Source organism: Plectropomus leopardus, chromosome 8 (genome assembly GCF_026936395.1).
Source record: "Plectropomus leopardus strain MGB_pleo_1.0 chromosome 8, ASM2693639v1, whole genome shotgun sequence".
NCBI classification, from domain to species: Eukaryota; Metazoa; Chordata; class Actinopteri; order Perciformes; family Serranidae; genus Plectropomus; species Plectropomus leopardus.
This window is the reverse complement of record NC_142183.1, coordinates 32,733,559-32,761,111: the sequence shown is the minus strand read 5'-3', so window position 1 is coordinate 32,761,111 and position 27,553 is coordinate 32,733,559. Positions and strand designations below refer to the sequence as shown.

Here is a 27,553-nt window from a genome sequence, read left to right as displayed (position 1 = left end):
AAACTAAATATACCCTGTAAGTTTTGGAAAAGTCATGGAATTTTGTTTCACGAACCTGTATAATAAGACGATGGGTGTAAGGCTCATCAGAAATGTGAAAATCCAACAATATCTCCTGTTTTTACAGTTTCTGGCTTTGATAAATGGTATCATTTTTGCAATATTTAAAAAAAATATGGAAGGCCAAACACGAAAATTAAAAAAAAAAAAACATGAAAACTCTTTCTTTAAAAATTGCTAATAACTTTTTAGAGGGAAAAAACCCTTTTTTTAAACAAAACATGCTTGCAGGTTTTGAATGCATGTTTTATTTAAAAATAGGCAGTAAAATAAATACAAAATAAAGCCATTTAAAGTTGTATAATCCCCTAAGCTAAAATAGAAAACATAACTTCCTCCACAGTACTTAAAGAAGAACTTGACATGCCTCCCCCTCACTTGAAGCCATATTTTAAGATTTTTGGACTGTGCAGTTTCACAGTATCTGTCCTCTGCTTCAGGTGGATGATTTGTACCTGATTGCTATTTCACATCAGAGAGGCATCAAAAGTCTGCGAGACCTAACGTCAGAGCATCTGCCTCTGCTGCAGAACATCTTCCACAAAGGAAAGGTGAGGTTACAATGTCACCTCGGGGAGTCATCGGACAGACAGTTTACTGGACGCATGCCATTATGTCAAACACACAGAGAGAGTGACAGCACCTGTTTGATTTTCTTAGGAGGCCATCCTGCAGCGCTACAAGCTTCCAGCCAGTAAGCTGAGAGTCTACCTGCACTACCAGCCGTCCTACTACCACCTCCACGTCCACTTCACCAAGCTGGGCTACGAGGCGCCGGGCTGCGGCGTGGAGCGGGCCCACCTCCTAGCAGACATTATCCAAAACCTCCAGTCGGACCCCTGCTACTACAAAACCAGGACCCTGTACTTCCCCCTGAGGGTAGATGACGGACTGCTTGGCAAGTTCAAGGAGGCGGGGCGGCTGTAACGTACCGTCTCATGTAGATTCCAAAACTGTTTCTTAGTGTCAGACCACGTCCAATCATCTTTTCTGTGTGTGTGTGTTTTTTTTATAGGTTTGGTTAACAAACATCTGTTTTCCCCATTAACAGGACCACAGCTAGCCATTTAGCTCTATCAGTACAGGGTTCCCATGGTCATGGAAAAACCTGGAAATGTTGTGGAATTACATAATCCTGTTTCTCCACTTCAGACGCCTTTCAAAAGCTCTTCATCCTTTTAAATCTGAGCAAAATTGGTTTAATTTATTTCAAAAACATGGGGGAAAAGGAAAATGGTCAACTGGGCAAAAAATGTCCCACAAATCGCAAGATGTAATTAAAAAGTGACAAGAAAGTTACCTTAAAATCAGTTTAAAAAAAGGGGGGCTGATTATTAGAGAATTTTTCCAAGAAATAGGAAAATTTGTCCCGAAAGTCATATTTATAATTCTAATGATTTTGTATGTAAAATTATTTTATAGTGAAAATAAATAAAAAATATAAAATAAATACATTTTTCAGCATTTTACCCAGGTCATTGTCATGCTTGCTTTTTTTCTTTTTGTTACTTCTTTTACATGCTTATTTTCAGGTGATTTCATTATAACGTCTACATTTTCTTTCGTTTTTGCTAATGTTTGGAAAAGTCATTGAATTATTAATCCTTTGAAACCTGGGCTAATTGGCTTTTATTTCTTTTAAAAATGGGAAGAAGGCAACAAGCAACTTAGAAGAAATTAACCAAAAAAATGCAACAATTTAGAAAAAAAGTACAAGAGCATCACCTGAAAATGAGCAAAAAAAAAAGGAAAGTAAAAAAATAAAGACAAACAAAGTCCTTAAAAATATTTGTGTAACATAATCTTAAATGCACATATATGTGCATATAATTCTGACTATTAAAAATATCATTTTCTCAACATTTTTTCCTGAGTTTTTTAAAAATTCTATTCTAAATCTATGAATTTCCTGCAATTTGCAGGACACATCTTTCCAAGGTGCTGCCTTTTTTTCCCCCATGTTTTTGCAGGGAATTCAAACCAGTTTGCTCAGGGCTCAAAATACCTGTGAAAAGTTTCTGAATGCAGCAAAAGAACAATGATTTTGATCCATGTCTTAAAGGGTTAAAGAAATCATTGAAGGTTTGGGAAAAGTTCAGGTTATGATTAATGAGATTGTTACAGTAATCTTGCCTGGATAACCTTCCACAAAATGTAGCATCACAATACATGATGACACTTGATGTAACATAACTCAGATGGTTGTTGATGTGGGACGTTTTGAAAAATTTTGGGCAAGTAGGGCAAGAAAAAAAAAGATCAAGAGTCCTTGAAAGTCATGAAATGTTTTGAAATATTGTCCATGATAATGTGTGGGACCACTGTCAGTATCTGTGTGCACAGATTGGCTGTGGAGTTACAAATATCATCTCTGTAAGAGAGACTTTTCTCTGAGTGTCAGTTCACAACTCAACTTTATAATCCAGAAGATAAAGTTAAGCATTTTCTGCATATTTCAACACATACAGTCATAAGTACATGTTTGACTCCTTATCAAGCTGTTTACAGTGTACTTTTCATATATTCCTGCTTTCATAATGACAAAATGAGAGAACATAGGAGTGGAGGTAACATCAGTCGTGCTGTTTTCATGTTTTTCAAATGTTTTTACATGTTGACTGAATTAAAGAGTCTTTTTTTTCTACTCAGTCTGTTGATGTTGTCTCTTGTTTGAAATAGTTGAGATGAGTTCAGCTGACTGAGACAAAGTAAAAATCATAATATTAGGCAGTTTTCTAAAGTTACACTTTTGACCAGATGTGCCTGTTTTCCATCATGTCTCATGGCGGTGAAGTTAACTAATAGCTGACTTAACTTAGAGAGATAGTTTGGATTTTTAATTTATTTAAATTTATTTATTTATCTATAAGTGGGGTTGTATAAGGTAAATTGGTGCAATTTATTTATTTTTTTTAAACTTTGGGGAAAAAGGCAATGAGCAACATGGTAAGAAACGTTTTGGGAATTGTGAGAAATAAGATTTAGAAAATTACTTTACAAAAGCTAGAGGAAAAAGAAAAAGTCAGAATTTTACGAAAATAAAGTTGTATTTTCTCGAGGAAGATGATATTATATTACAGAAATTAACAAATTGCCAGCAAACTATAAAACAGGCGTGAGCACAGGCAGCCTCCTTGGCAGCCTGGGCCAGTGGTTGCCAAGGGGCTTTCCTGTGCTCTATGTTTATTTCTGTAATATAATGTAAAAAGACAACTTTATTCTTGTAAATTACAACTTTTTTAAAACAATTACAATCTCGTAATATTACAACTTTATTCTCGAAATATTATGAGTTCATTCTCATAATATCATTGCTTTTTTCCTCAAAAATGTACAACTCTATTCTTGTAATATTACGATTTTATTCTCAAGATCTAACGTTTTTTTTTCTTAAACATGGCCCTAACCCTCTGTCATATGTTTGTAATAGTCTGACTTTGGATAACAATGCCATACAGCCCCAATTAAGAAAATCTAAACGGTCCCTTTAATGCGAAGCATGTTTTGTTTTTGTAATGCACCTTTCAAACACAGAGGCAATTCAAACTCTCAAATTATACATCAAGATTGATCTTCGAAATCATCTGAGATTAATAACCCTGCCATAACACTAGATGGCAGTATTTATTCCAAAAAAAGGATCCAACTTTTTTCACTGTGAAACCATCTTAATGCAACTCCTATCTTTAGATATTGGTAAACTTTGTTAAACTTTATTTTTTGTCTCAATTTCATTTACAAAAAGAGAACTAATAGTGTGTTATGTGCCACAGTTTTGCAGATGATGCAAACACAAAGCTATCCTTTTCCACCAAACTATAATGAAGTCAGTCATTTGACATGCCTCTGCAGCTGAAGCACCATGTTTAGTTGGATTGATACTCTCAATGCCAGAAGGTCACAGCTGCATGCTGCTCCAGCAAAGTCCACACAGTTCACTCTGAGAAACACATCAAATGTGATTACAGCTGCTTTTTTAGTAGTGTGGCTGTTTATGTGTAAAGGCAAAGACATGTTCAGACTTCAGACGTGTTCATGTGTTTGCTAATAAGGACATTTGTTGCAGCGGACATCACTTTCTTATCTCATCTAAAGTCTGTTGGGCGGCGCTCCGCTTTGAGCTGAAGCTGCATTCACGTGTTCCTCGTAAAAATGTGAACTAATTAACGGGACCTAAACTTGTTAGGGAATGAAACCATAAACTATTGATCATTATATCCAGGCACCACGTCGAGGACCTGTCAGTAGTGTGTGAAGCCCTGGAACCATATGACTGTACCCTTATTGTACCTTTCTCAGCTGCCGGACTTATTTGGATTTTAAATCCTCTAAATTAGCCCTCCAGCTAACTGGTGCATTTAAGGACTGTCTGTTATTTTTTTTTGGGGGGGGTCACGCAGCTTTAAATGGTTGTATTTTGCATTTATTCTAAATACCCTCAGAGGCCCCAAACTTGTGGGTCTGAAAGGCATACTGTAAAAATAGCAAAATATGGTTATTTATAGTGGAGGGAGGGTCATGCATTTTACCCCAGTCACTCAGGGAGGCTCAAGGGAAAATATTTGCAGCTTCAAGTTTCATAATAGAAAAAAAAACACCAAAAAAACTACACTTAGAGAAGAAAGAAAAAGAGGTCATTGAGTGTCATGTTTTGTGCCTGAGTAGTGGGTGGAATTTGCAACCAGCCTGCCAATTCTGGTGAGTTCTTGTCTTTTGGTTGATGCTGCATGATCATTTTGATGGTGAAGAAGAAGAAGAAGAAGAAGAAGAAGAAGAAGAAGAAGGAGAAGAAGAAGAAGAAGAAAATAATAATCTAAGCAAAAACAATAGGACTCCAGGAGTGAATGTTGCTACTTGGACCCCCAATACATCCATGCCCCCACCAAGTCACACCACAGCCACCCCTCCTCTTCTGATACATAAGCAGAGCAGTCCCTAAACTGTATAAACAGTATTATGCTAACATGACCGGTTTTTTTAAATTTGCAGTTATCATTTGCATTGTCATGATCCTCAAGCCAGTTTATCCTCCATTTTTTATCCCACTGTACTTCTTTTTCCTCTCCTTTTTTGTAATTCTGTTTTTGTTGGTTTATGTGAACATGCAAAAGGAAAGTACACAACCAAATAAAGACCTTTCAGTCATAGAAATAAGAATGTATAAAAAATTGAATACAATTTAAAAATATATATATAAATAAATAAGATTTTAAATGATAAATAAATAAGATTTTAAATGATAAATTAATAAGATTTAAACGAATAAAAATGTTTTTAAAAAATGAATGAATAAATAAATAAATAAATGGAACGAGCAAATTAATAGTCGTGGAAAAAGAAAATCAAAGCCATTAACATAAAATAAGTAGCAATGCAAACATAAAGACAGTCTACATCCTGTAGACAAGGATATGGGGAGACAATGGATGACTTCTGGTGACACTGCAACATGTTTCTGATACTTATCAACACAAACGTACACTTCTTTCCAGTGTCATTAAAGGTACCACTGTGCCTCTACATGGGCGAGTAGCCTGTATTTTGGGTTTGGGAGATTCCGAGGCGGCTGTGAAGGCGGCACCGTGCAACAGCGGACGCTGGGCAGGACTGAGACAAATAATCCAATCATTAGTCCACTAACAGCGCCGATGTCTTGGTTTCAGTCTCTGCGGGATGAGTTCACTCTGAGACCGCCGTTTGACACTGAGCAGACACAGTGAGTATCCCGCCGTGTTTATGTGCTCCGCTTTTCCTGCTCTCTCTAACTTCAGCGTTGTTGGGCGGCTGATGAGCTGATCGGGCTGCTGGGAATTGTGACGTTTGACTGCTGATCGATACATGCCGTCGATAGCGTGCGTCCCTCCGCTCTGCTTCGGTCTGTGCAGCCGCTCGAGTTTGTTTAAGCAGGAAAAGAGTGTTTGGATCATGACTTACTGGCAACACTGGCGCGATGTAGGTGGCCTGTAGTTTTTCCTAAGGAGTTTTTAAAGTCCACTAGTGAGTGTGTAAGGGGTTTATTTGGGACATCTCTGTAATATTCTGAAAACTGATTTTGCTGCGGTGAAGCCTGCATTTACTGACTGTCCAAAAATGTTTTGGTGTTGCTAATCAGATAAAAAATTGTTTTTTTTTAATCTACAAACATTGTTTTCCATTGCGTTATTTCCTCCCAACATAATTGGTTGTGCTCATTTTAGAAGTTAGCAACAGTTATGATTTGTTCTTTATAAATTTCGGTATTTAATATGCTTTTAAGTTGGAAATCTGGCTTAAATTGGGGTTGTTCGATATTTATAAGGGAGAGGTGGTGCAAAAGGGGGAGGCTTGTCAAATTATTTTTTTAAGCAGTGGGGGTGGATTTATGTATTTTATTTTATTTTGGCCCAAGGGAGGTACATACAAGATTAAATGGTTGTATTTTGTATTTATTTTAAATACCCTCTGAACCCCACATCCCTTTGGCAGGTTTGAAAAGCATGTTGTCTTTAAAAAAAGAAAAAATCACACCATTTATCACATACAGAAACTGTAAAAAGAGAAATCATCTTTGTATTTACAAATTTGCGATGGTCATTGACCACATATTTTTTATGGCGGGTTTGCATTTTGCCACATAAATGAGCTGTTTTGGTGATGACACACTCTCGTGCTGTTTGCATGTTGTATCGGCTCCAATACTGCGTACATTTGATGTGAATAGAACAAATACGGTTATTTATGGTGGAGGGAGGGTCATGCATTTTCCCTCAGTCACACAGGGGAGGCTAAATATTTATTTATTTGAGAAACACAAAAAAGTCACACCCCAGCCACCCCTTTCCTCTGATAAATAAAGTACAGTCCCTAATCTGTCAATAGGGTCCTGGTTGTAACCCACATCTGCTCTTAAATGTAATATTTAAGCAGCTGTTTGCATATGCATTCCCTAATGAGTACTGGAAGTCCAGCTGTGTGCCAAATCTCATGCATAATGTCTTTTATTTAAAAACTTTACATTAGAATTACATTTGAAATCATATTCTGCCTTTTTCTCAACTGTCAGCCATTCTTCACCATACTGTCATACTGTGAGATCACACACGCACTCAGTGTGACAGCGTGTGTATGAGCTCAGTGTTTGGTAGCGGCAGGTCAAGGACAGTCCCGCTTAAACAGTTATCTTTCACTGTGTGGGAACCACTGTAATCCTGAACACAGACACCGAGTGCCTCAGAATAGACTCATGCTGTCTGTCAGTGAAGAGGATGAAAGGCTCTATTGATCTGGGATCTGCTGATGTGATCCTCATGAAGACGTACATACTGTAGCACAGTGTCTGATTACAGGGTTTCTTAGTTACAATAAAGCAAACACACAGCCCTGATAAATGACGAGACATTTGCCGTAAATCGAGTTAGCAGGATACTTGAGCTTAAGGGCATCAGCGCTGTTAATCTGACTGAGAAGCTGATAAATATGCCTCTCTACGTGTGTGTGTGTCGCCTGTCAAATGTCACAGCCTTCCTGATTAAAGCGCTGATCAGGTCATTTGTCACTGGGTCATTGAACAAACCCTCAGAGGTTTTACAGGCACTTCCTGTTTACTGTTCCTCGCTGTGTGGAAGTCCCATCATGATAACTCACTGATACATAATTAGAAAATTAGACGTGTAGTTGTGCCCTGCTCAGTGTGTGTAACTGAATGGTCGCTCTGCTACATGTATATGTTTGTGGCGTGTTGTGACATGCCTGAGTTAAAGCTGATTTTGTACATCATTAAAGGGGCACTCCACTAATTTTACACACGAAACCCAGCAAGAAATCTTTGGTTCTAAAAACAAATGTAGAATGTTGCCATGCGAACTTCCAGTAACTCTGTGTTCACACCAAAAGCAAAAAGAAAAAATTGCGTCTCTTACTCACTTGGTCGTTTGTTTATCTTTGGAGCATTTCGTAACTCACGAAAATTTGCCATCAGCAGCTGTGGTTGTGCTTACGTTAGCTAGGAGAGGCAGCTAACGGCTAACGTGGTTTGCAGTGAAATATAACAGAGCTGGATGTAAACACGCAGGCTCCGTGCTCTGAAGCAGAGCGAACCAAGACTATTGTTTATTAGACAGTCACAGCACATTACATGCCCTCCACTTTTTACTCTCCACAATAAAAGACCAACTTATTACTCAGACCGTTTTGCTAAGAAGCATCTCAACAAAACTACCTTATGGATGAATCTTAAAGCAAGAGCAATGATACTGACAATCCTCCGTTTTCCTGCAAAGAAACCATGGTCTCAGAATTAAAAGACACTGACTCCAGTGGTACAACTATGTCATACTAGCTTATCAGGAAGAGGGCTAAATAATGCTCAGTCAGGCTAAATTTTGGCTACGAATAAATGGCATTGTCATTTCACAGGGGTCCCTTGACCTCTGACCTCAAGATATCTGAATGAAAATGGGTTCTGTGGGTACCCATGAGTCTCCTCTTTACAGACATGCCTACCTTATGTTAGTCCCATGTAGTTTTTTCTGTCATTTGATTCCTCATCAAGACAATCTGATAAGAATTGCATTACCTTGATCATATAGACTTTATACCTGCTTTGTAATGCAAAATAATGGAATTGCAAACATGAGATTTACTATTGAAATTCTGCAATAAATAACAATGAAAAAAATGAATCGCTAGGCAGCCTTACTTAGAACACAAAGAAGGAAATTACCAGAATAAACAAAAACCAGCACTTCTTAATAAAAGCTCTGTGTCAGAAAATTAACTCTACTTCTAAATGAAGTATGTTTTTACAAACTTGACATGTTTACGAGTCACTTGCCATCCTTTCAGAATGGACCCCCGACCCACTTTTGTACCGCGAACCACCAGTTGGAAACCACTAGAAAATAGTCTTCCATGTTTATTGCGTGCAAGACTAATACTCAGCCTTTGCTGCCCCGAGATGTCACTGTGGAGCAATGAGATGTACCTTAGTTTCAGGTTATTAGGCCATCGTCAATCACTTAAACCCTTTGAATCGCCTGCTCGTGGGCCTCCTGTTGCTACAATACACACACACACACACACACACACACACACAGGATAGGTGTGTCAGTGAGTAAGGAGAGTTGAAGATGACTGTTTTGTTTTTATCGCCCCATAAACCTCAGCTGGGACCTGAGATTGCGAGAAGGACGAAGAAATCTCAGCTTGTTTGAAAGATCACACACAGATGCACACGCACACACACACACACACACACACACACACACACACACACACACACACACACACACACACACACACACACACACACACACACACACCACCCAGTGCGGCAGGCTCAGTGCAGGAGTATGATTACAGGGCTATTTACATTACAACATAGAGAAAGGGGGCGAGAGATTGGCAAAGAGAGAGAGAGGGAAGATGGATTCCAGATGTGAGGTGGAATTCAGAGAGCTGCGGAGCGTCTCCCCTCCTCCTCCCCCTCCTCTGTGCAGAGATCTGGATCAGCATGTGCACGTCGTAATGGAGAGAATAGGAGAGAGACAGAAACCACAAAACAGAGGAGAGGGGAAAGGCGTTGCAATGCAGGGGTGAGTGAGAGGAACTGGAGCCAGCGCAGGGGGGGAAGAAGTGATGGAGATGAGGAAAGAGATGGAAAGAATAAAGAAGAATGGGGAGAGAGGGAAGGAGAGCGGGGCCTCTTGGTCGACCACAAGTCCAAAAATTTAACAGGGGGAAATTCAGTTGGAGTACGCTGTGTTAGTATTGGTGGGCAAACAAAATCTATCAAAATTAAACACTTTGCCGAGCTCTTTTCCAGAATCCTGAGCTTTACTTCCCAAATGTTTGTAGCTGTCATGCTTTCATCAGGCTCCTGTTTCGGGTGCTTTTATATACAGCACACTATGTGTAGGTCCAGGAAAAAGTCTGTAAACAGTGGGGACATTTTTTTTTTGGTGTGTGTGTATGCAATTATTTGGTTATTTTTGGTTATTTTGACATGAGTAATTTTGAAGTTTATTATAGCTAACTAAAATCCAACTAAAAAGTAAAACTAGTTGTGAAAACAAACTTTTTATTAAAGGTCCATTGTGTAGGATCTGGGGAATATATGTGTTGAAAAGGAATATAATTAGTATGTTTTCTTGAGTGTAGAATTACCTGAAAATAAGAAAAGTTATATTTTTGTAACCTTAGAAGGTTGCGCTGCCGTGTTTGTACAGTGGCCTAAAAACAGTGGGTCTTTTTTTAAATCAGTTTTAATCATCTGGTCTTTTTGATTTGGAGAGGAAGAGACCTCTGTGGTTAATTCAGCTCCCAGTAAAAACCTTCTAAACAATAACACTAAAGTAATTCTAACCTGGAGAGGTTTCAGCTGGCTGCAATCTGCAAGCCTCGCTGCTGAATACCTTTCACAATAAAAGCCCTAGACATATAAACTGCATAACCGTTTACCACAAGGAACTCAAATCCACTCAGAACATTTTGCTAAAAGGAAACTCAACAAAATAGCTTACAGTATACACAACAGCCCACCTCAGACAGTCTGCTGTACTGTTATTGCATCATATAACTCTTCAAAAGTTGAGCAGATCATCTGGAAGTTTTGAATCCTCAATTCCTCTGTGAAATCGTGGACTATCAGTTCCCAGAAATCCCTCATATGTGGCCGCTCCCATGTATAAGGGGCTTGCCTTTCCATTATCACTCACATAACAGGCGTACATGGCCTTGGATTGGAAATAATGACGGCTAGTGTGGTGGCTGCAATAGAAATAAACCTGATAATGTTTTGAACATCCATCACCGTGCTTCTTGGGATGCTACTGTGAGAGGAGAAGTTGCATAATATTACTCAGTGGAAACGCAGTCATCTCACAATTGTGTTTAATCGACAGTTTGAAAATATCGCCAAAGTTTTGCTGATTGTTACCATGAAAACATTGCTTTCACCGTTTCCCTGGAGGTAGTCAGGCTAACTTTTTAGGTTTAAAATAAGTCAGTATATGTGAAACTGTCTAGCATACATTAGACTAATCTATGAGCAAAATGAAGAGAAACACTAACACTATAGACCAGTCCAAAATATCTGATCTAACCTGAGGGCATTAAAGTGAAGCAGCTGAATAGAATTCATCATTAATGTTATTATTAATATCTGTGCTTTACCTTCTTTCCTTCAACCGTTGACTAATTGATAGACTGTATATCAAGAATCCCATTGATGAAGGCAGGACAGCCATACGGCAGGTACTCTCTCTCTCTCTCTCTCTCTCTCTCTCTCTCTCTATCTATCTATCTATCTCTCTCCCCCTCTGTCTCTGTGTGTCTCTCTCTGTCTCTGTCTCTGTGTCTCTCAGTGAGTCCAGACTCAGGGCCGTTTCAGGAAATACCAACATCCACTTTTTTCCTTCGAAGGGAAACTGACCGACATTCCTCTTGGCTCTATAAACAGAAAGCTATATGATTGATACATGCATATACACATATACAAACACACTTGTACACATTTGTGTATTTCATGAAGAATTTCGCCATGCTGTTGGATTTGTTTTGACATGTTGGCATTGAGAAATTCATACAGTACACATACACAGAGATACTAGATAGTTGTGTTTTGAAAAACTAGTTGATTTTTGGGAGGTAAAAACAAGTGTGAAACCAGGTGTTTCATATACTGAGAGGTCATAAATCTCCCTCCACAGGGGTCTATTTAGATTCCTTTGCAAAAGACTTGGAGCTGAGTTCATTTTCCCACTTAAAAAGAAAAGTAACATTCCTGGGTTGGGTGTGCTGTGACTGATACCTTGACACAGGCAAACTCCCCTTGAACAATCGAAGCAGCACTCCTTAAGAATTTCATAAGAACAATGGGTCAAATAAGTATGTGTGATGTAAAAGGGCTCACAGTTAAAGACTTTCCGATAATTTTATTTAATTTATTGCCTAACTGTGTTTATGCAGCTTTTTCTTTTTTCTTTTTCTTTAGCATTTTTCATCTCATTACTTTGGTTTTACGCCTTGCAACTTTAAAGGCATAGTTCACCTAAAAATGAAAATTCAGGTTTTATCTACTCACCCTCGTGCTGATTGAAAGTTGGGTGAAGTTTCATAGTCCACAAAACATTGCCGGAGGGTAAGGGTAAAAGGCATTGCGCTCTTCTCCCAGAACACATACTTTGTGCAGATATATGTGACTGATTATTTAAGCAATATTACACTCGACGGTGTGGTCCTAAAGCATCAGTGTAATATTGCAATGATACAACTATTACCAACAAAATAAAATGTATAATCAAAATGTTTTCATGTTTTGGCAATTAGCTCTTAAATAATAAAAAGCCTTTTAGAGACTGTTATCTCTGTTTCCATGGAAATACAGACTCTGACTAATTACTGGAAAACAATCACTCACATCAGTAGAATCCCGTATGTAGTGAAAACCTAGATTACTACTCCAGCAAGTAGATCAAACCTTTGTGACGACCTGCAGACAACGTTTTTTAGTCCCTGTTCAGTCTGCTGGCCAATTTGTGCTTATGCTTGTAGAGATCGAGGGGTTTCCCAAACTAAATAAATACACCAGATATAAACACAGAAATGCTTAACTTGCTCAGTCTTGTTACGACTAAGATATCTGCTGACAAAAAAATCATTTTTCATACACAGATTTTGCTACCATAGATCAGATCAGATTGCTTGTTCGGATGTACTTGTTGTATAAATTTCCTGAGTGTCTTGACATCCTAAGTGAACCCAAGATGGAGAGACTCAGGATGGGAAATCCCAGGATCTGGATTCCTGGAATTAATCTCAAGCAAAGCCGCGGCAACCCTGAATGTATTGGTGGAAATGCTGATTAACACGTACATTAACACGATGGAAATCCTCTGTCAACACCTCTTCACCCTGAGAGGGTCCTGCCCAATAGTTTATAAGCAATGTCATGCGGTAAACACTTCTATAGTGAGCTGTGTGTGTGTGTGTGTGTGTGTGTGTGTGTGTGTGTGTCTGTATGTAAAGGAATTTGTCAGTCCCAGCATAGCAAAACTGATCTTGGTGACCATCTGTTTGTGTATTATGCTGTTGAAATGGAGCTGCTGAGCTCTGGAACTGATACAGACTGACTCCTGTCTTTGTTTACATACGCGCACACACATACACACACACACACACACACACACACACACACACACACACACACACACACACACACACACACGCACACACACACACACACACACGCACATACAGTCGAGTGACTTGGACAGCTCAGATCAATTTCAACATGTTTGGAATGAATCACGCAGACAACAGTCAGTCTGGGCATGTTGGGATTGAGAAATTCATTCCGCCGTCACCACTCCTCTGTGAATGAGCTGATGATTAATGTGATTTGGATGTTTTTGTCACTTCCAGGCCAATTTTTCATGCAGTCATCCCAACACTAAGATGATAATATATGTTTCTGTGCAGTAAGATTCACTTCAGAGGAACTATTGGGTGACAAAGCAGTTTCCCAGGAAGTAAATCTTTGAATTTCACTTTCAGTAATCTTTGGACTATTGAAACATAAACAAGATGTGCCCTGTCATGCATGGCAGTTTACAGCGTCTGACTGTTTTTGACATCAATGATCCTACATTGGACAGTTAGCTAAAATAGGCTTCTTCTCTTGACTGTGTGTGTGTGTGTGTGTGTGTGTGTGTGTGTGTGTGTGTGTGTGTGTGTGTGTGTGTGTGTGTGTGTGTGTGTGTGTGTGTGTGTGTCTGAGAGCTTTTAGCAGCAGGGAATCTCAGGATCAACCCTTATGTCACCTCACAGCCTCACACACACCCGGAGCTGTAGTGGCTGTAGGTTTATAAGCTGTCTACTTACAGTGATTAACTGCGACAGGCTGTTGCACGACCGCTCGCCCCCCCTGCTGAGACGGATTCAATGATTAAGGCTGTTTTTGTGCACGCATTTGATGGATGCTGATATGTAGGAGTTCAGTGTTAAGTTAACTCAAATGAGCTGCACATTTTCGTTGTGTGCCATACAGTCAGGCCTGTCAAAATGTGATATCAGAGACATTCATTTTCAGTCAGCATCCATACTTCACTGGCAGTGGCTCAAACATCACAGATATTCAGTTTGCTTTGCTTGGGGGGGGCACTTTTGCAAAATGACAGGAGGCCAGGGGCCAACCGTGGCAGCCCCTTTAAGACATGGATTTTAGGACAGCTCTCAGATTTTAGGACATTTCTCAGATTTTAGGACATTCTTCGACTTTTAAGATGTTTCGAGGATTTCAGGACTTTTCTAGGATTTTCTGATGTTTGTTGGATTTTAGGACATTCCCAGGATTTCAGGATGTTTTTAGGATTTTAGGACATATCTCAGATTTTAGAACATTTGTCAAATTTTAGGACATTTCAGAGATTTTAGGACATTTCTTGGATTTAAGGATATTTCTAGGATTTTAGGACATTTATGGGATTTCATGACATATCTCGGATTTTGCGCAGTTTCTCCGATTTTAGGAACTTTCTAGGGTTTTAGAATATTTCTCATATTTAAGGATATATTGTAAAATCCAAGAGAGGATCCCAGAAGGATCTCAGGACGTCTCTTGGATTTTACAATATATTTTGGATTTTAGGACATTTCTAGGACTTTAGGACATTTCAAGGATTTTAGGACCTTAGAACTTTAGGACATAAGGCGCTTAGCTAGGAGCTTTGTCTGAGGGTGTGGTGGATTGTCCAGTCCATGGGCACTTCTTTTGATAAAGAAACTCCATTTCGATGCTGTTTTATGTACTCTTGCTTGAATCGTATGTGTACTAAAAGTGCAAAAACAATTGCCATTTCCAGTGTCAATCATTTTATTTTTATTGTGAATTAGAAAATGTTAGGGGGGGCACCCGTCACTTTATTGTGGGCCAGATTTGTCCCGCAGGCCATAAGTTGAGTACCACTGCTGTACATATTTTGCAGCTGCATTTAAGGTTTAACTACAACCTCTATTATGGATGTCCCATCACAAGCATCTGTCAGCTGAGAAAAATCAATGCTGTCACCGCTAAGTGCTGTACATTGATTGATTTTGAAAATGCAAATCCATTATATGAAAGTAGAACAACACAATGTACCAGAAAAGTCCATACTAAATGGATCCCGGGTGCTTATACTGGATATTAAATCCAATATGTCCCTGAGTGGCTCAGGACCAAACACAGTGCAAGCTGTTTTTGTGTCTTTAATGGACATAACTTCGTAAACAGTTCTATCATTATGTCCTCGAGGTCCAAGAATGTACAGCACTTAACTTTCTTCAGTTTATAGTTATTGTACTATACGTAAACACTGAGTGTTGCTTCAGGGATATATTAATCTTGCTGAACTGGTGTCTAAATATATATCAGACAAGTTAGCAGGATATTAAAAGAATAGTCATTGTGCGGGTAGAGGTCCAGTAATGAGTCGACCTGAATGTTTTGATAAGCAGATTTATCACCATACTCATAGCCTCCCTTGACATTAACCCTTTGAAACCTGGAGCGACATCTATTTTCTCGTGCTGCTTTCAGACACCCTTCACAAGTATTTAAACCTTTGAGCCCCCAGCAAATTGGTTTAATTTCTTTAAACACATGGGTGGGGGGCAATGAGTTCCTTGGTTAGAAATGTTTTAGAGACAGCAGGAGATTAGTAGATAAGAAAAAGTAGGGAAAATGTCTAGGGAAGAAATATAGAATAGAACAGAATATAGCTTTATTGTTCACTAGGGTGGAAATTTGTCTTCGGCCCACTCAAAAAACAGAAGACAGCAACTTTCATGTGCAGTTTTTGTTTTAGCTGCGGGCAGCTGCTTTTTAAATCTCCCGCACACATAAAGACATCATCAAAACGTCACACCTGTGCCCCCCTCCCTATGGTCACGACTTTGCGGTTTTATACAGACCTTGTTTTGGGGCTGTTACTACCTCCGTTCCCGGCTTCTAGGCAAGACAACTGCGTCCTCCTTTTCCTAAATAGGACGTTTTATACAGAACACCGAGGCTGCATAATGGCGTGATATTACCACCCTAGGCATATATTGTAAAATATGTGCATACTATGACCGGGGATGTTTTGTAATATGGTCAAGAACAATTTTCATGCCATCTTGACTTCAAACTTTTTGAATGAATGCATATGTTCAAACCCAAATATCCATTACACTCATAGGTCTTGCTATAACTAAATAGCAAAGAGACAAAGAGGATAAGGAGGTGGGGGCAGTCTCTTGTTCACACTTGCCTCCTCCCTCACTCCACCCTCTTTATCCTCTTCCCTCCTCCAGCCCTCCCTCTGCCGCATTACCAGCCGTGGCTACGGGAGGAGAGGAGTGAGGCATGCAGCAGCCACACACTCTCTCAGTTAGGCAATTGTTTTTCCTCGAGCTCATTGTACCACTACAAGAATTTGTTCTATTCTTCTGATTGATTAGAAAAAAGCCTTTTTTCCTCTTTTTTGAAGACATTGCTGATTGACTTGAAAAGGAGTTTTCAAACTTTCCCCCCATAATTCTGTGCTTCTTGTATGATATCCTGATCCTGTTATAATCCCACGTTGGCTGCCGTTGTATGTGAGTGCCGGAGTGGTTAAGGTTGGCTCGCTGTTGTGCCTCTGCTGCCAAAGTTTGGAGAAGGGAGCTCTGTGCAAAATTTGACTGTAGTGGCGCTCAGAAAGGGGGGAGGAACCTCAGAGGATGGTTTGACCTGGAGGAGAGAGCGATCAAGTCTTGTGGAGTGGCATCCTCTCTGCTGTGAACACAGAGAAGTCATCGGTTAAAAGGAAAAGGGATTCTCATGCGTGACAGCAGCAGAAGGTGTTGGATTTGACTTCGACAAACCGCAGAAAAAACATTTATTTTGCAAAGAGGGAGATTTTGTTTTGTTCTGTGAGAGAATTTTTAAGTTTTTGCTTCAGTTTTTCATCATGGCTGGGATGTATGGATGCTTCAAGAGAACGAAGTAAGTTTCTCTTTGTAATAATGCCATTTTTAACTGCATGTATTACTAGGATATGGTAGATGAACCTGCACTTGCGTAGTGCTTCTCTACTTGTTTTGACCACTCAAAGCGCTTTCACACTACAAGTCACATTTACACACTATTAGCTGAGGCTACTGCTACCACCTCCTATTTAGTTATTCACACACATTCACAAACCAATGAAACAGTCATTGTGAGCAATACTCCCGATACATTAACATGTTGACTGGTGGAGCCGGGGATCGAACCGCCAACCTTCTCAATAGAGGACGACCCGCTCCACCTCCACAAGCTCAATACTGTGCCAACCAACTGACTCAGTCACATTAATTGCGAAATTGGTCACAAAATCAGGGTTCTGACAGTTATGGAAAACCTGGAAAAGTCATGGAATGTCGCAATCACATATTCCAGGCCTGGGAAAATAATGGAATTAGAAAAAAAATCATTAAAAGATTTTGAAAAGTCATGGAATTTTGTAGTGTGAATAAATTCTGTAATCTTCTATGAAAAACCCTCCACGAAATGTTGAGTTACAGCATGAGTTGTATATCAAACTGGGATAGTTGTCCATATTGTAGTAGGTTGTACAAATTTGGAAAGTCTTTTATGTCGAATATGAATGGGGTAGGAATGAGTGTGTACTTCTTCATATTCCTTTTCGAACATGTAATATTTAAGTTTATGTGGCTTGAGTATTTGTTATTGAAATCGATTTTTTTGGTCTTTTTGTTTTTGTTCTTCTTCATAAGGCTTGTTTGCTTTTATTTGTACAAGTTCAAAATGAAAGACGGGGGGAAAAAACATTTCATGGAAGTAACATTATGTAACACTTTCTGTAGCTGTTGAGGTAATGTTGCTCTGATATCCCTCAATGTGTCCGTTTACCATCATTATTTTCTGCCCACATTGCGTCTGCCCTCCCTTCATGTAGGCCAGCTCGCTTAAATTATTTGTGAATACAGTTTGAATCTCATGTGTGAAATGCTGGACATGAAAATAATGTATTATGAGTCCTTGAAAAGTCATGGAAAAGTTCTGAAATTTTCTCCATGAAAATATGCGGGAACCCTGTAAAATATCTCCTGAAGATTGCAAAATGTTGCTTTGACATCACACCAGACAACGTTATATTATTCATCACATGCAAAATCTTTAACTCTCTGCATCACAGGATGTGGGTGCCAGTTGGCTCTTTAACCCCTTGAAACCCTAGCAAATTGGCTTGATTTCTGCCAAAAACATTGGAAGATGACAATGAGCAACAAAAGAGGGAATGACACAAAAATTAGCAATAAAATAGTGAAGAGTACAACAAAATTGCATGGAAATTGGTTTCAAAAAAATAAAAATAAAAAGTAAAAAAAACAAACAAGGAAATGACCTGGAAAAAAGTGCTTAAAAATAACATCATACAATACGTAATTGTGATCTTTATATTTAGAATTTCCTTTTTTGTTTTTTCCTTTGACATTTTTCCATAGCCTTTTTTTAAGTGGATAATTTTTGCTCGTTGCCCAAAGAAATCGCAACAATTTGATCAAAGTTTGAAGGTTAAATACTTCTGAAAGGCATCTGAAAGCAGCACTTACTCAGTGTTTCAAAGGGTTACATGGATTTGTAGTTTTCAGCACACAGCTATCTTAATAGAGCCCTTGGACTACTTGAAATACTAAACAACACAACATGGGTTAACAGTCACACACTCTGCTACTGGATTTATTTCACAAGTGGCCATATCTTGTGCCAAACATGTTGGCCACAACACCAATCAAAACGCTGAGAGAAAACTGTTTTCTCAGAGTGCACTGATTGTAATTATCATGTTGGAATTTTTCCCCCAGAGTTGACACTGTGTTTTGTTGCAGCTGTCTAATCAAACTTTTGTTTCTCTTTGTTTACCGAGACAATTGATGGCTTGTAGTTGGTGCTGACAGCTAACTGTATGACTCACAGCTGATGGACTGAAGTGACAGAGTTTGCTCTGGAAGTGACTGACTAATGAGAAAATCCCAGCACTAAACCTGCTTTTGTTTTTATGCAGGAGAATCAGGTAGATGATTCCCTGTAAATTCTCTCTGATGCAGGATCTTGATCGCTGGTTCCCAGCTGTCCCAGTCATGGGGTCCACATTTCTACTTAATCATTAATTCAAAGTCCACACATGATAAATAATCACATATTCAGGTTTATTTCACAAAATGTAAACAAGACTTCGGCTTAGAACACAAAGAAATAAAACATGTTGCAAGAATAAACAGAAGTGGCACTTCAAAATAAAAGCTCTGTGTTGGAAAATACACTGTACCTCAAAATAAAGTGTGTTTTTACAAACTTTAAATGTTTATGAGGACTGGGCAATATCAAATTATATTGCAATCTTTTAAGGCTATATCTCAATACACAATATATATCTTGATATTTTAAAATCTCCTCAAAAGCACTTCATTATTGCTAGACCTGGGAGACAGAATCAAACATGACATTTAATTTATTAATTTATTTTCCAAATTCCCTCTTTGATATGATAATATTGTAGGAATGACTTTTGATCAATAAACATTAGTTATATAATGACTAAATGGGTAAAGGCATGTAATAAAACCAGTAGAACTGTCTAAAAAGTTGAGAAAAGTCACTTTACTGTAATTCAACCTTCACGATCAGGAAAAAAAACATAATTTATTCCACATCACGATATAACAATATCCAATATAAGAAGACGATATATAGTCTCATATCTCGGTACCATATAATATCTTTATATTGCGCAGCCCTATTTTTAAGTCACATATGGTCCATTCAGAATAGACCCACGACCCACTTTTGGACTGCAACCCACCAGTTGGGAACCACTGAGCTTGATACTGATAGCTGTGGATATATTAAACTTGAGTGCGTGTTTTCTGTTGTGGCTGATGGTCGTGATTTTAATGCTTGGACTGGCTATATATAGCTTGGGGCTTGGCAGTGCGATTGGACCACAGAGGCTCGGGATAATAAGTGCCTGTAGCTGTTTGACTATAGTAAAGTATCTTTTTCTGTAGCAGAGCTGTGGAGATGTGGTGTTGGGCACACTGATACCCCCTTCCACTTTCTTTGTCCTTGTGCTTTCAGTCTCATGACGTGACAACAATACAAGCTTTAATGGCCCACTCAGCAGAGTCGACTTGGACAAACATTTTGTTTGTGTGTGCGACACACACAGAGGGAGAGAGGGAGTGAATTAGGAGTGGGGATGAGCTGCAAGACAGCCACACACAGATTCAGCTAAAGAACCACGATTGTGTTCCCCTGGAATTGGTTCAAACTGAAACCAAGATTAACTTGAATCACTTCTTACTACAAACTGTCAGTGTGCAGATGCTCAAACTGAAGCCAAGAGGACATATTTTCAACACGGTAGGCTGAGTAAATCATAGTCTTGGCATTTAGGGGTTTTCTAAATGCCAAGACCAGACCAAACAGACCAAAGGCAATTGGCTTTGACATTTTTCTCTTGCATGTGAAAACCTGTGAACTCAGAGCTATCAGGAAATTTCCACTTACGAAGTTATGAGAACCACAACGCCATTTTCAAATGGACTTTGCACAATGGACACAATCCCACTTAAAGTCAGCAAAAATCTCACAAGACACAAAAACTAAACACCCAAGCATAATCGAATCTACAATTCACTAAACCTCTCTGCTGCTTAGCAATCTGACTTCTTAAGCAGCAGGCCTGTGGAGAGTCCCCAGTGTGCTGCTTCAGTGTGTGTGGCAGCTCCAGTAAGAGCAATAAATGGTATACTGAGAGTTTTGAGGATCATTGTCTCTCGTCTGAGTTTTCCAGCAGTGATGCTGAAGTGCCTGAGTTTTAGGGGCTGTTAACATAGCAGCGGTTCTTACATGAAACCGTAAACCTTTGTTGCGGTTTGGCCTTTAGTTCACACAACAGTGGCGTTTTGGGGGCCTGAAACCGGGTTCCTGAGTATAATCTTTTGAAAATGCAAGCCCCTCTGTTGCTGTGTAAACTGGCAATGTCATGTGGGAAAGGTGATGTCACAGCATCACAGTCACACATGTGCGTGGTGTTCTTCTATGGTGCGTCATTACAAAGTTACACTGCCAACTACTGGCCTGGCATGCAAACTACAGCGTTTTCTCTTGGTTTTGAGTATCTGTGTACACGAGGATTGTTTTCACAATGTTACCATATGAACACAGATTTTTTTTTAAAAATACAAAGCCAAGACTTTTTGTTTTTAGTAGGGCCACTCTCATTTAAATGTGGCCTTGTTTTACACTGAAGATATTTTGCGTTCCCTGAATTAAGAAGAGCTCTAGACAAATATTTGTACCCAGTTATAGTAAATGCCAAATTAGGCCATCCCTTTTAGCAAAATGATCAAAATATGTCCTTCTTGTTAAGCAGCCATTCCCCTCCATGCCCTGGTCAGTTCTCAAAATTGATGTTCATTTGTGAAGATACTGAATATCTGATATCTGAATTAAATGTGTAAGTGTCATAAACTTTTGTTTGCAACAAAACTTATTTTCCACAATAATCCAAAATCCCGTAGGCTTTTGACGAGGGAACCTTTCACATCGTCCTACTGAAAAACATCATCTCTGGGGCACTCCAAAGAGCTCCACAGTGTCATATATAAGTGTCTTAAAACTGAGGACAAGTGTGTGTCCTCACTTCCTCAGGAGGCCCTATCTTCCCCAGTGTTTCCCCAGACCATCAGTCCTTATGTAACCACAGTAGGTTGAGTTTGTTGAGCAGGAATGGTGATGCAGCGGTAAATGAATGTAGACTGTGCAGAGTGACTGATGAGTGTTTGGTCAGTTTCTGTCTTGAGTCCATGTAAGGCCTGTTGCTCAGAGCACAGCCCTGTTTCAGACAGGAGGAGATGGAGGAGAGAATGTGGCAGAGATAAGAAGAGCTGGAGGACGAGAGAAACTTCAAACCCAAAAGAATGTATAAATTGTAAACAAACCACAGAGGTAAAAGGCAATTTGGAGCTATTTGGACAGTAATGTTATTATCAACAATCATCGTAAATCTGAAGCTGACTGTGAATTTTAGGGTGGTGTGATCTTGTCCGAGAGTTTAATTTTATATGTTAAGAATTAAAGAAACAGACAAGTTGTTATGTTTGGCAAAATAAATTCTGGAAAACACGCAAATCTCAATAAGTCACAATTTTCAATTGCCAAATGGCTATTTTTTAAAATTTTAAATGGCTATTCCCACATCTGATCATGGATGTGTATGTTTAAGGTCTTATGTTCTCTGGCCCATTATGATGCTAGATGACTGAATGCTAAATACAATACTGGGAATTTCAAGGCTTGTGTATCAAGGCACATTGAATATTTTACCTATAGATGTTTTACCAGTAGACAGGCTTCAAACAATCCAGGATGTACATGCAGCAGGGGCTAGAGACCATATATTGTTACCATAATATCTGGCTGCCTCGACTATGGATATTTTCAGTATATACAAATGGAGCAGCAACTTTCTAGAAACCCCTCAAAATCCTGTTGAAAACTAAATTTGTATGCAGTACTTTTTCAAAACCTTTCATCACATGCCTGTCACTGTCTTAGCCTGTGGCAGCTAGTAGCAATGAGAATTCTAGCCGAGGCTGTACACAAAGTCTGAGTAATGATAGGTCTTTATTGCAGCAGAGAATGCAGCATCTCTGTGTAAAAAGGGTTACCGTTGTTTGTGGAGGCAGACTCACCATTGTTCCCAGTGCGGAGCAAGGCTGTCATGATTAAGGTTGCAGCAGTATGCTGCTTCACCTTATACCATGATACAAAAATTGATGGCTATCATACTGTATATATTTGCTTATTTATGCTATTGAAAAAAAAAAAATAAACCCAATGGCGAATCTGCACAGTTGCATTTCCTTTCCTCCTAGACTGCCTGTCAGATAATTTTCACATTAATTAACAATTTAAAATATATATATCATGTTTCAATTATATATCAAGTTATCATACTTCTATCATACATCTCATACTGTCGCAACCCTACTAATGATAAACAGAGAAACAGAGCGAGCGGGCAGAAGCTGAGTGAGTCAATACGCTGCGTACAGCTCTTCAATGAAATCATATTTTACCCATTTTAAATGGTAGACTAATGCTGATGTTGTAGTGGGCCAATACAGATAAATCAGTCTATAGGAAACACTGAATATTTATGCAGAATTTCTCTGTTGTCATTTGAATGATTAAATAAATAAATGAATATCCAAATCCCAAAATTAAAAGAAGGAGTACCTACCCAGTGGACAAAAGTCTGAATAGTCAAAAATTTCGGATCTAGCCCTACATGTAACTGATAACATTGCCTGGAATCGTATGTATTCACAGGTTATTGATGGAAATATTTCTAGATTTTATTTTATTTTCTTCTTTACTACTATTTTGGTGGCTGAAAATTTTTTTTAAGGTATGTCCGCTGGACTTTTATTCCAAGGCTAACACAGATTGTGGTAATGCAAGGCTTCGTTTAAAGTTCGTTTACCCCCAAATATGAATGAACATATCTTCTGTTTTGATATTTCTGACCCATGCAGTTATTATTGTACAATGAGGGTCTTGAATATGAACATTTAATATTGATACTACTGTTACTTTCTCAATTTTTTTTGCATTTCCAGTCATGAGAAAGTCAAAGAAACAGTGACATTCTTTAGAGCTCAGGGGTGGAATTCAATGAATAATTTCCTTCATCGTCACAGTCTCCTGCTGACTATGCTGGTGTTGAATGGTTGAATGGGTCAAGAGGAAATACCGCGGTTTTAAAGGCCATGTTCCCAGTTAGGTATGTGCGGTTGGACGAGAGACAGAGGGATAGACAAAGAAAGAGAGAGGAGAAATGGTGAGATTATGAGACAGGAGGTTAAAAAAAGGAGAGGGAGAGACAAAGGGGAGGAGGTAACAAAGAAATGTTGGTGTGGAGCTGTTATCTGGCCACATTCCTTGTATATTTCTCATATCCTTTTATGGCCGTTTCGCTCAAATTGTGTTCCTTCAAGTAATAGAGATGGTTCAGACAATAACAAAACTTGTGTAAAAGCTTTCTAACATCTGGGGAGAGAGTAATGGGAGAGTAAAAGATGTTTATCTTGTGAAGATGCTTCCTTTTTTACATGCTGTTCCCATGGATGTATTAAGGAACTGGATACGACTCCGCTGCTCAGCCAGTTGCTTCCAGTTTTTCCCAGTGGCCAATTGCGGTATTGCAATGACAAATCCCAAGCCCAGCCCAAAAAGAACTTTCCCCATAGACCAGCATTGTCAAAGAAACATCTTGTGAAACTGTTTACAGGACACTTCTAGCTATAAACATGGTCTTAGTATTGTATATTTTAAAGCCATGGGGATTTCATCTTTGTAAATCTTTTCTAAAGAATGGAAAATCGTATTTTCTGAACAATGTTATTGCTGTGTATGAGTTCGTGCATGCAGTCAAATATATATTTTAACTTCAGAAATTGCAGTTATACAGAAAATAGATATTCTATGCAGTTGATTTTCTAATTGTTAATAGAGTTAACACAAAAAACAGAAAATTTGCCAAAATTATCTCACATAAATTCAGGTTTAATGCATGAAACAAGAGTGTAAGACAAGTCAATAATGGCTGTGGTCATTTAGTTCATATTTTATATATAAATTGTGCTTAAAATGTAGAAAAACCATTATCAGTGACAGTTCAATATACATAAATAAACAATAAAGATTATTGTTGACAACTGTAATGTCAATACTTATAATATATACATAATATATAGTTAGAGCCAGCAGGTTGTTTGCATAGCTTAGCTTAGCTTAAAGACAGGCCTGACGGCAAGTGTTTGGCCCAGCTAAGAAATGGTTTCATTATATAACTCCTTGTAACACCATTAGAAGTTAAATTTTAAAATGGATTTTTTTTAAATTAGTAAACATATAAAATATAATGTGAAAATAAAGGACTTCAAGATGTTTGTGGGCAAAGCTACAGAGCTAAGCTAACTCCCTCATTTCTCCAGCTTCATATTAAAGCACAGACATTAGAGTGGTTTCGATCTTCACATCTAACACTGGGCAACAAAGCTAATACATGCATTCCCCAAACTATTCCCATGAGTAAAAATGTTACGTCTTTTGAATATTCACAAAGAGTCCACATTAGCATCAGAGGTATGCAGCAGACACCTGATCAGCTCATGCTGACAGCTCTCACCCTTCTGGTAATGATCAAAACATGACATATTTTACTATAAAAAAAAGTAGGTAGCATTCCTCCTTTAAGACCGTTACTATTATTAATTCCCCTCTTGTTGGTAGATCTGCTGTCTTCTGGAAGTCAGTTGTTTTGAAAATGTCCACTGTACAAGAAAATGGAATTAAATGCTGTCTTTTTTAAAGTTGGTCTGTAAATCACCTTTTATGCTAATGAAAGATTACAATATGTGCTTTGAACAAAGCAAAAATTACAAACATTTGATAATGAGTCCTTAGTGGAAACCACCATCCTAAAATGCGTCTTGGTTATCCAGTTTTTGCTGAAATTAATTCCAGCCATTCTCAGAAAGCATGGCCCATCTCTGATTTGACTCCATGATTGTGCCTCATTTGTAGCAAATCACCTGACCAATGAAAGAGTTGTGAATAGAACTTTGTCAAAGTGGATGCCAGTCAGTATGCTAATCCTATAGGAATCATAGCATATGCAGACGTTAGAAGTGAGATTCAACCCAGGTCATTTTTCTGATTTGAATCTAAAATGTCATAACCCTTTTTAATCTCAGCTTATTTTAAACATATGATGGCAAGTTGAAAATGTTAAAAAGCACACCTTTCTCAAACTGCATATGCTACATACTTTATGTTGTGTATACAGTTTAAAGGTGACATGCGTGCAGCTTATGTCTGTGTATGCGACATCACTGTCTAAAGCTGTATCTGTACTCAGTGGCTCATCCCAGTCAGCCAAGTTTATCGTTTCAGCTGACTGGAAAAATCCTTTTCCTCCCTCGCAAATCGTTCTTTCCAGCATCTCTCTCTGTCTCTCTCTGTGGAAATTGAAGGCTTGCGGCTCGTCATAGACCCACTAACATCATATTACCGTGGCCAATTCATCTGCACTGCCTCGGCTCAGTCTCTCATCTCTGCTCACTGTGCTGAGACTCAAGTTTAAGGCTTGTTTTTGTGCCTCAAACATAGGGATATACTCTTTAGTTCCTGCCAAGCACCTAAAAATAAGTCTTTGACTGTTTTTTATAGGTTTCCCACATGGATTCCTTGCAGTGATATGTTGATGGTGATCATTGCTGCTGATATAACAGACTGAATATTGTAGCCAGAGCTTTAATAGTCCAGATTAGACCATCCTACACAGGGGAAACGCCAAAGAACCATCATACTCATCATCACCTCAAACATCCAGTATTTTAGATGCTTTATGCCTTGGTGCCATACCTCCCTCAGTCTGTCTTCTGTCTGTCTTTCTTTCTATCTGTCTGTCCCATTCTTGTGAATATGTGATATTTTAAGTTGCCTTGAGAGAATATCTTCAAGTTTGGCACAAACATTCATTTGGGCTCAATGGGGACCTGGTCAAAGGTCAATGTGACCTCACATCTCTCCCCTTCTTGTAAATGTGATATCTTGGGAATGTTGTGGGGATATTTAATCAAATTTGGCACAAACGTCCACTTGGACTCAACAATGAACTGATTGCACTTTGGTGGTCAAAGGTCACTGTTACATCATGTCTGTCCCGTTCTTGTTAATGCAATATATTAGAAACACCTTGAGGGAATTTCTTTAAATTTGGTCCAAACGTTCACTTGGACTTAAAGATGATCTGAGTAGAGTAAAGGTCAAGGTCAGTGTCATTGCATCTGTCTCATTATTTACTGAACACGTTATCTCACTTGCTGTTAACTATTATGTATACACATACGCATGATGGCTGCCACGTATCCCCTGCATTGGTTTAGCGCATCAGCTGTGCGCGTCCTCAAAAAATAATGTGACGCAGACGCAAGATACGGTATATATATAAACAACAGGGACAGTGTAGAGGCAGAGCAGATGTGACAGAGAGACACATTGCCCCGACGGGATTGATTTAGAGGCCTTATGTACCACCATGTTGTCTCCGCAGTCACCTTGTCTGCCTTGATCTCAGCATTAACATGATAGTAACTTCCTTGAGTGTTGCCATGTCTGTTGTTTACATCCCACATATCCAGTAGTTGTATGTGGCCTGAGTTCGTGTGATCTTTAGAGGAATCCTCCAGTAGCATGCTTCGTTCATACGCAAGTATAAAAAAATGCTCATGGCGCAGCCGGACACGTACGGGGGCGCAGGGTTAAACAGCAAATATACCTCCTGCCTTAAGGGAATTTCCTCAAATTTGGCACAAACATCCTCTTCAACTCAAGGATGAACTGATTAGATATTGGTGTTAAAAGGTCAAAGGC

General features: G+C 38.9%; 2 protein-coding genes across 9 annotated transcripts in view; both read left to right on the top strand.

Moving 5' to 3' along the window:
- The window catches only part of dcps (decapping enzyme, scavenger), a 9,110-nt gene extending 6,410 nt beyond the window's left edge, over window positions 1-2,700 (top strand). The window contains exons 5-6 of the mRNA XM_042493439.2: window positions 501-611; window positions 721-2,700. Coding sequence (XP_042349373.2) covers window positions 501-611; window positions 721-987 — 378 coding nt within the window. The 3' untranslated portion in view covers window positions 988-2,700. The remainder of the gene's footprint in view (window positions 1-500; window positions 612-720) is intronic.
- A 2,922-nt stretch (window positions 2,701-5,622) lies between these two features.
- The window catches only part of LOC121947816 (uncharacterized), a 62,671-nt gene continuing 40,740 nt past the window's right edge, over window positions 5,623-27,553 (top strand). For 5 of the 8 annotated variants that reach the window (XM_088081383.1, XM_088081382.1, XM_088081381.1 and 2 more), the window contains exon 1: window positions 16,385-17,044. In XM_088081383.1, coding sequence (XP_087937509.1) covers window positions 17,010-17,044 — 35 coding nt within the window. In that variant the 5' untranslated portion in view covers window positions 16,385-17,009. Of the gene's footprint in view, window positions 5,777-16,384; window positions 17,045-27,553 lie in introns of those variants that run through there. The other 3 variants (XM_042492943.2, XM_088081377.1, XM_088081379.1) reach the window with 2 other exon arrangements.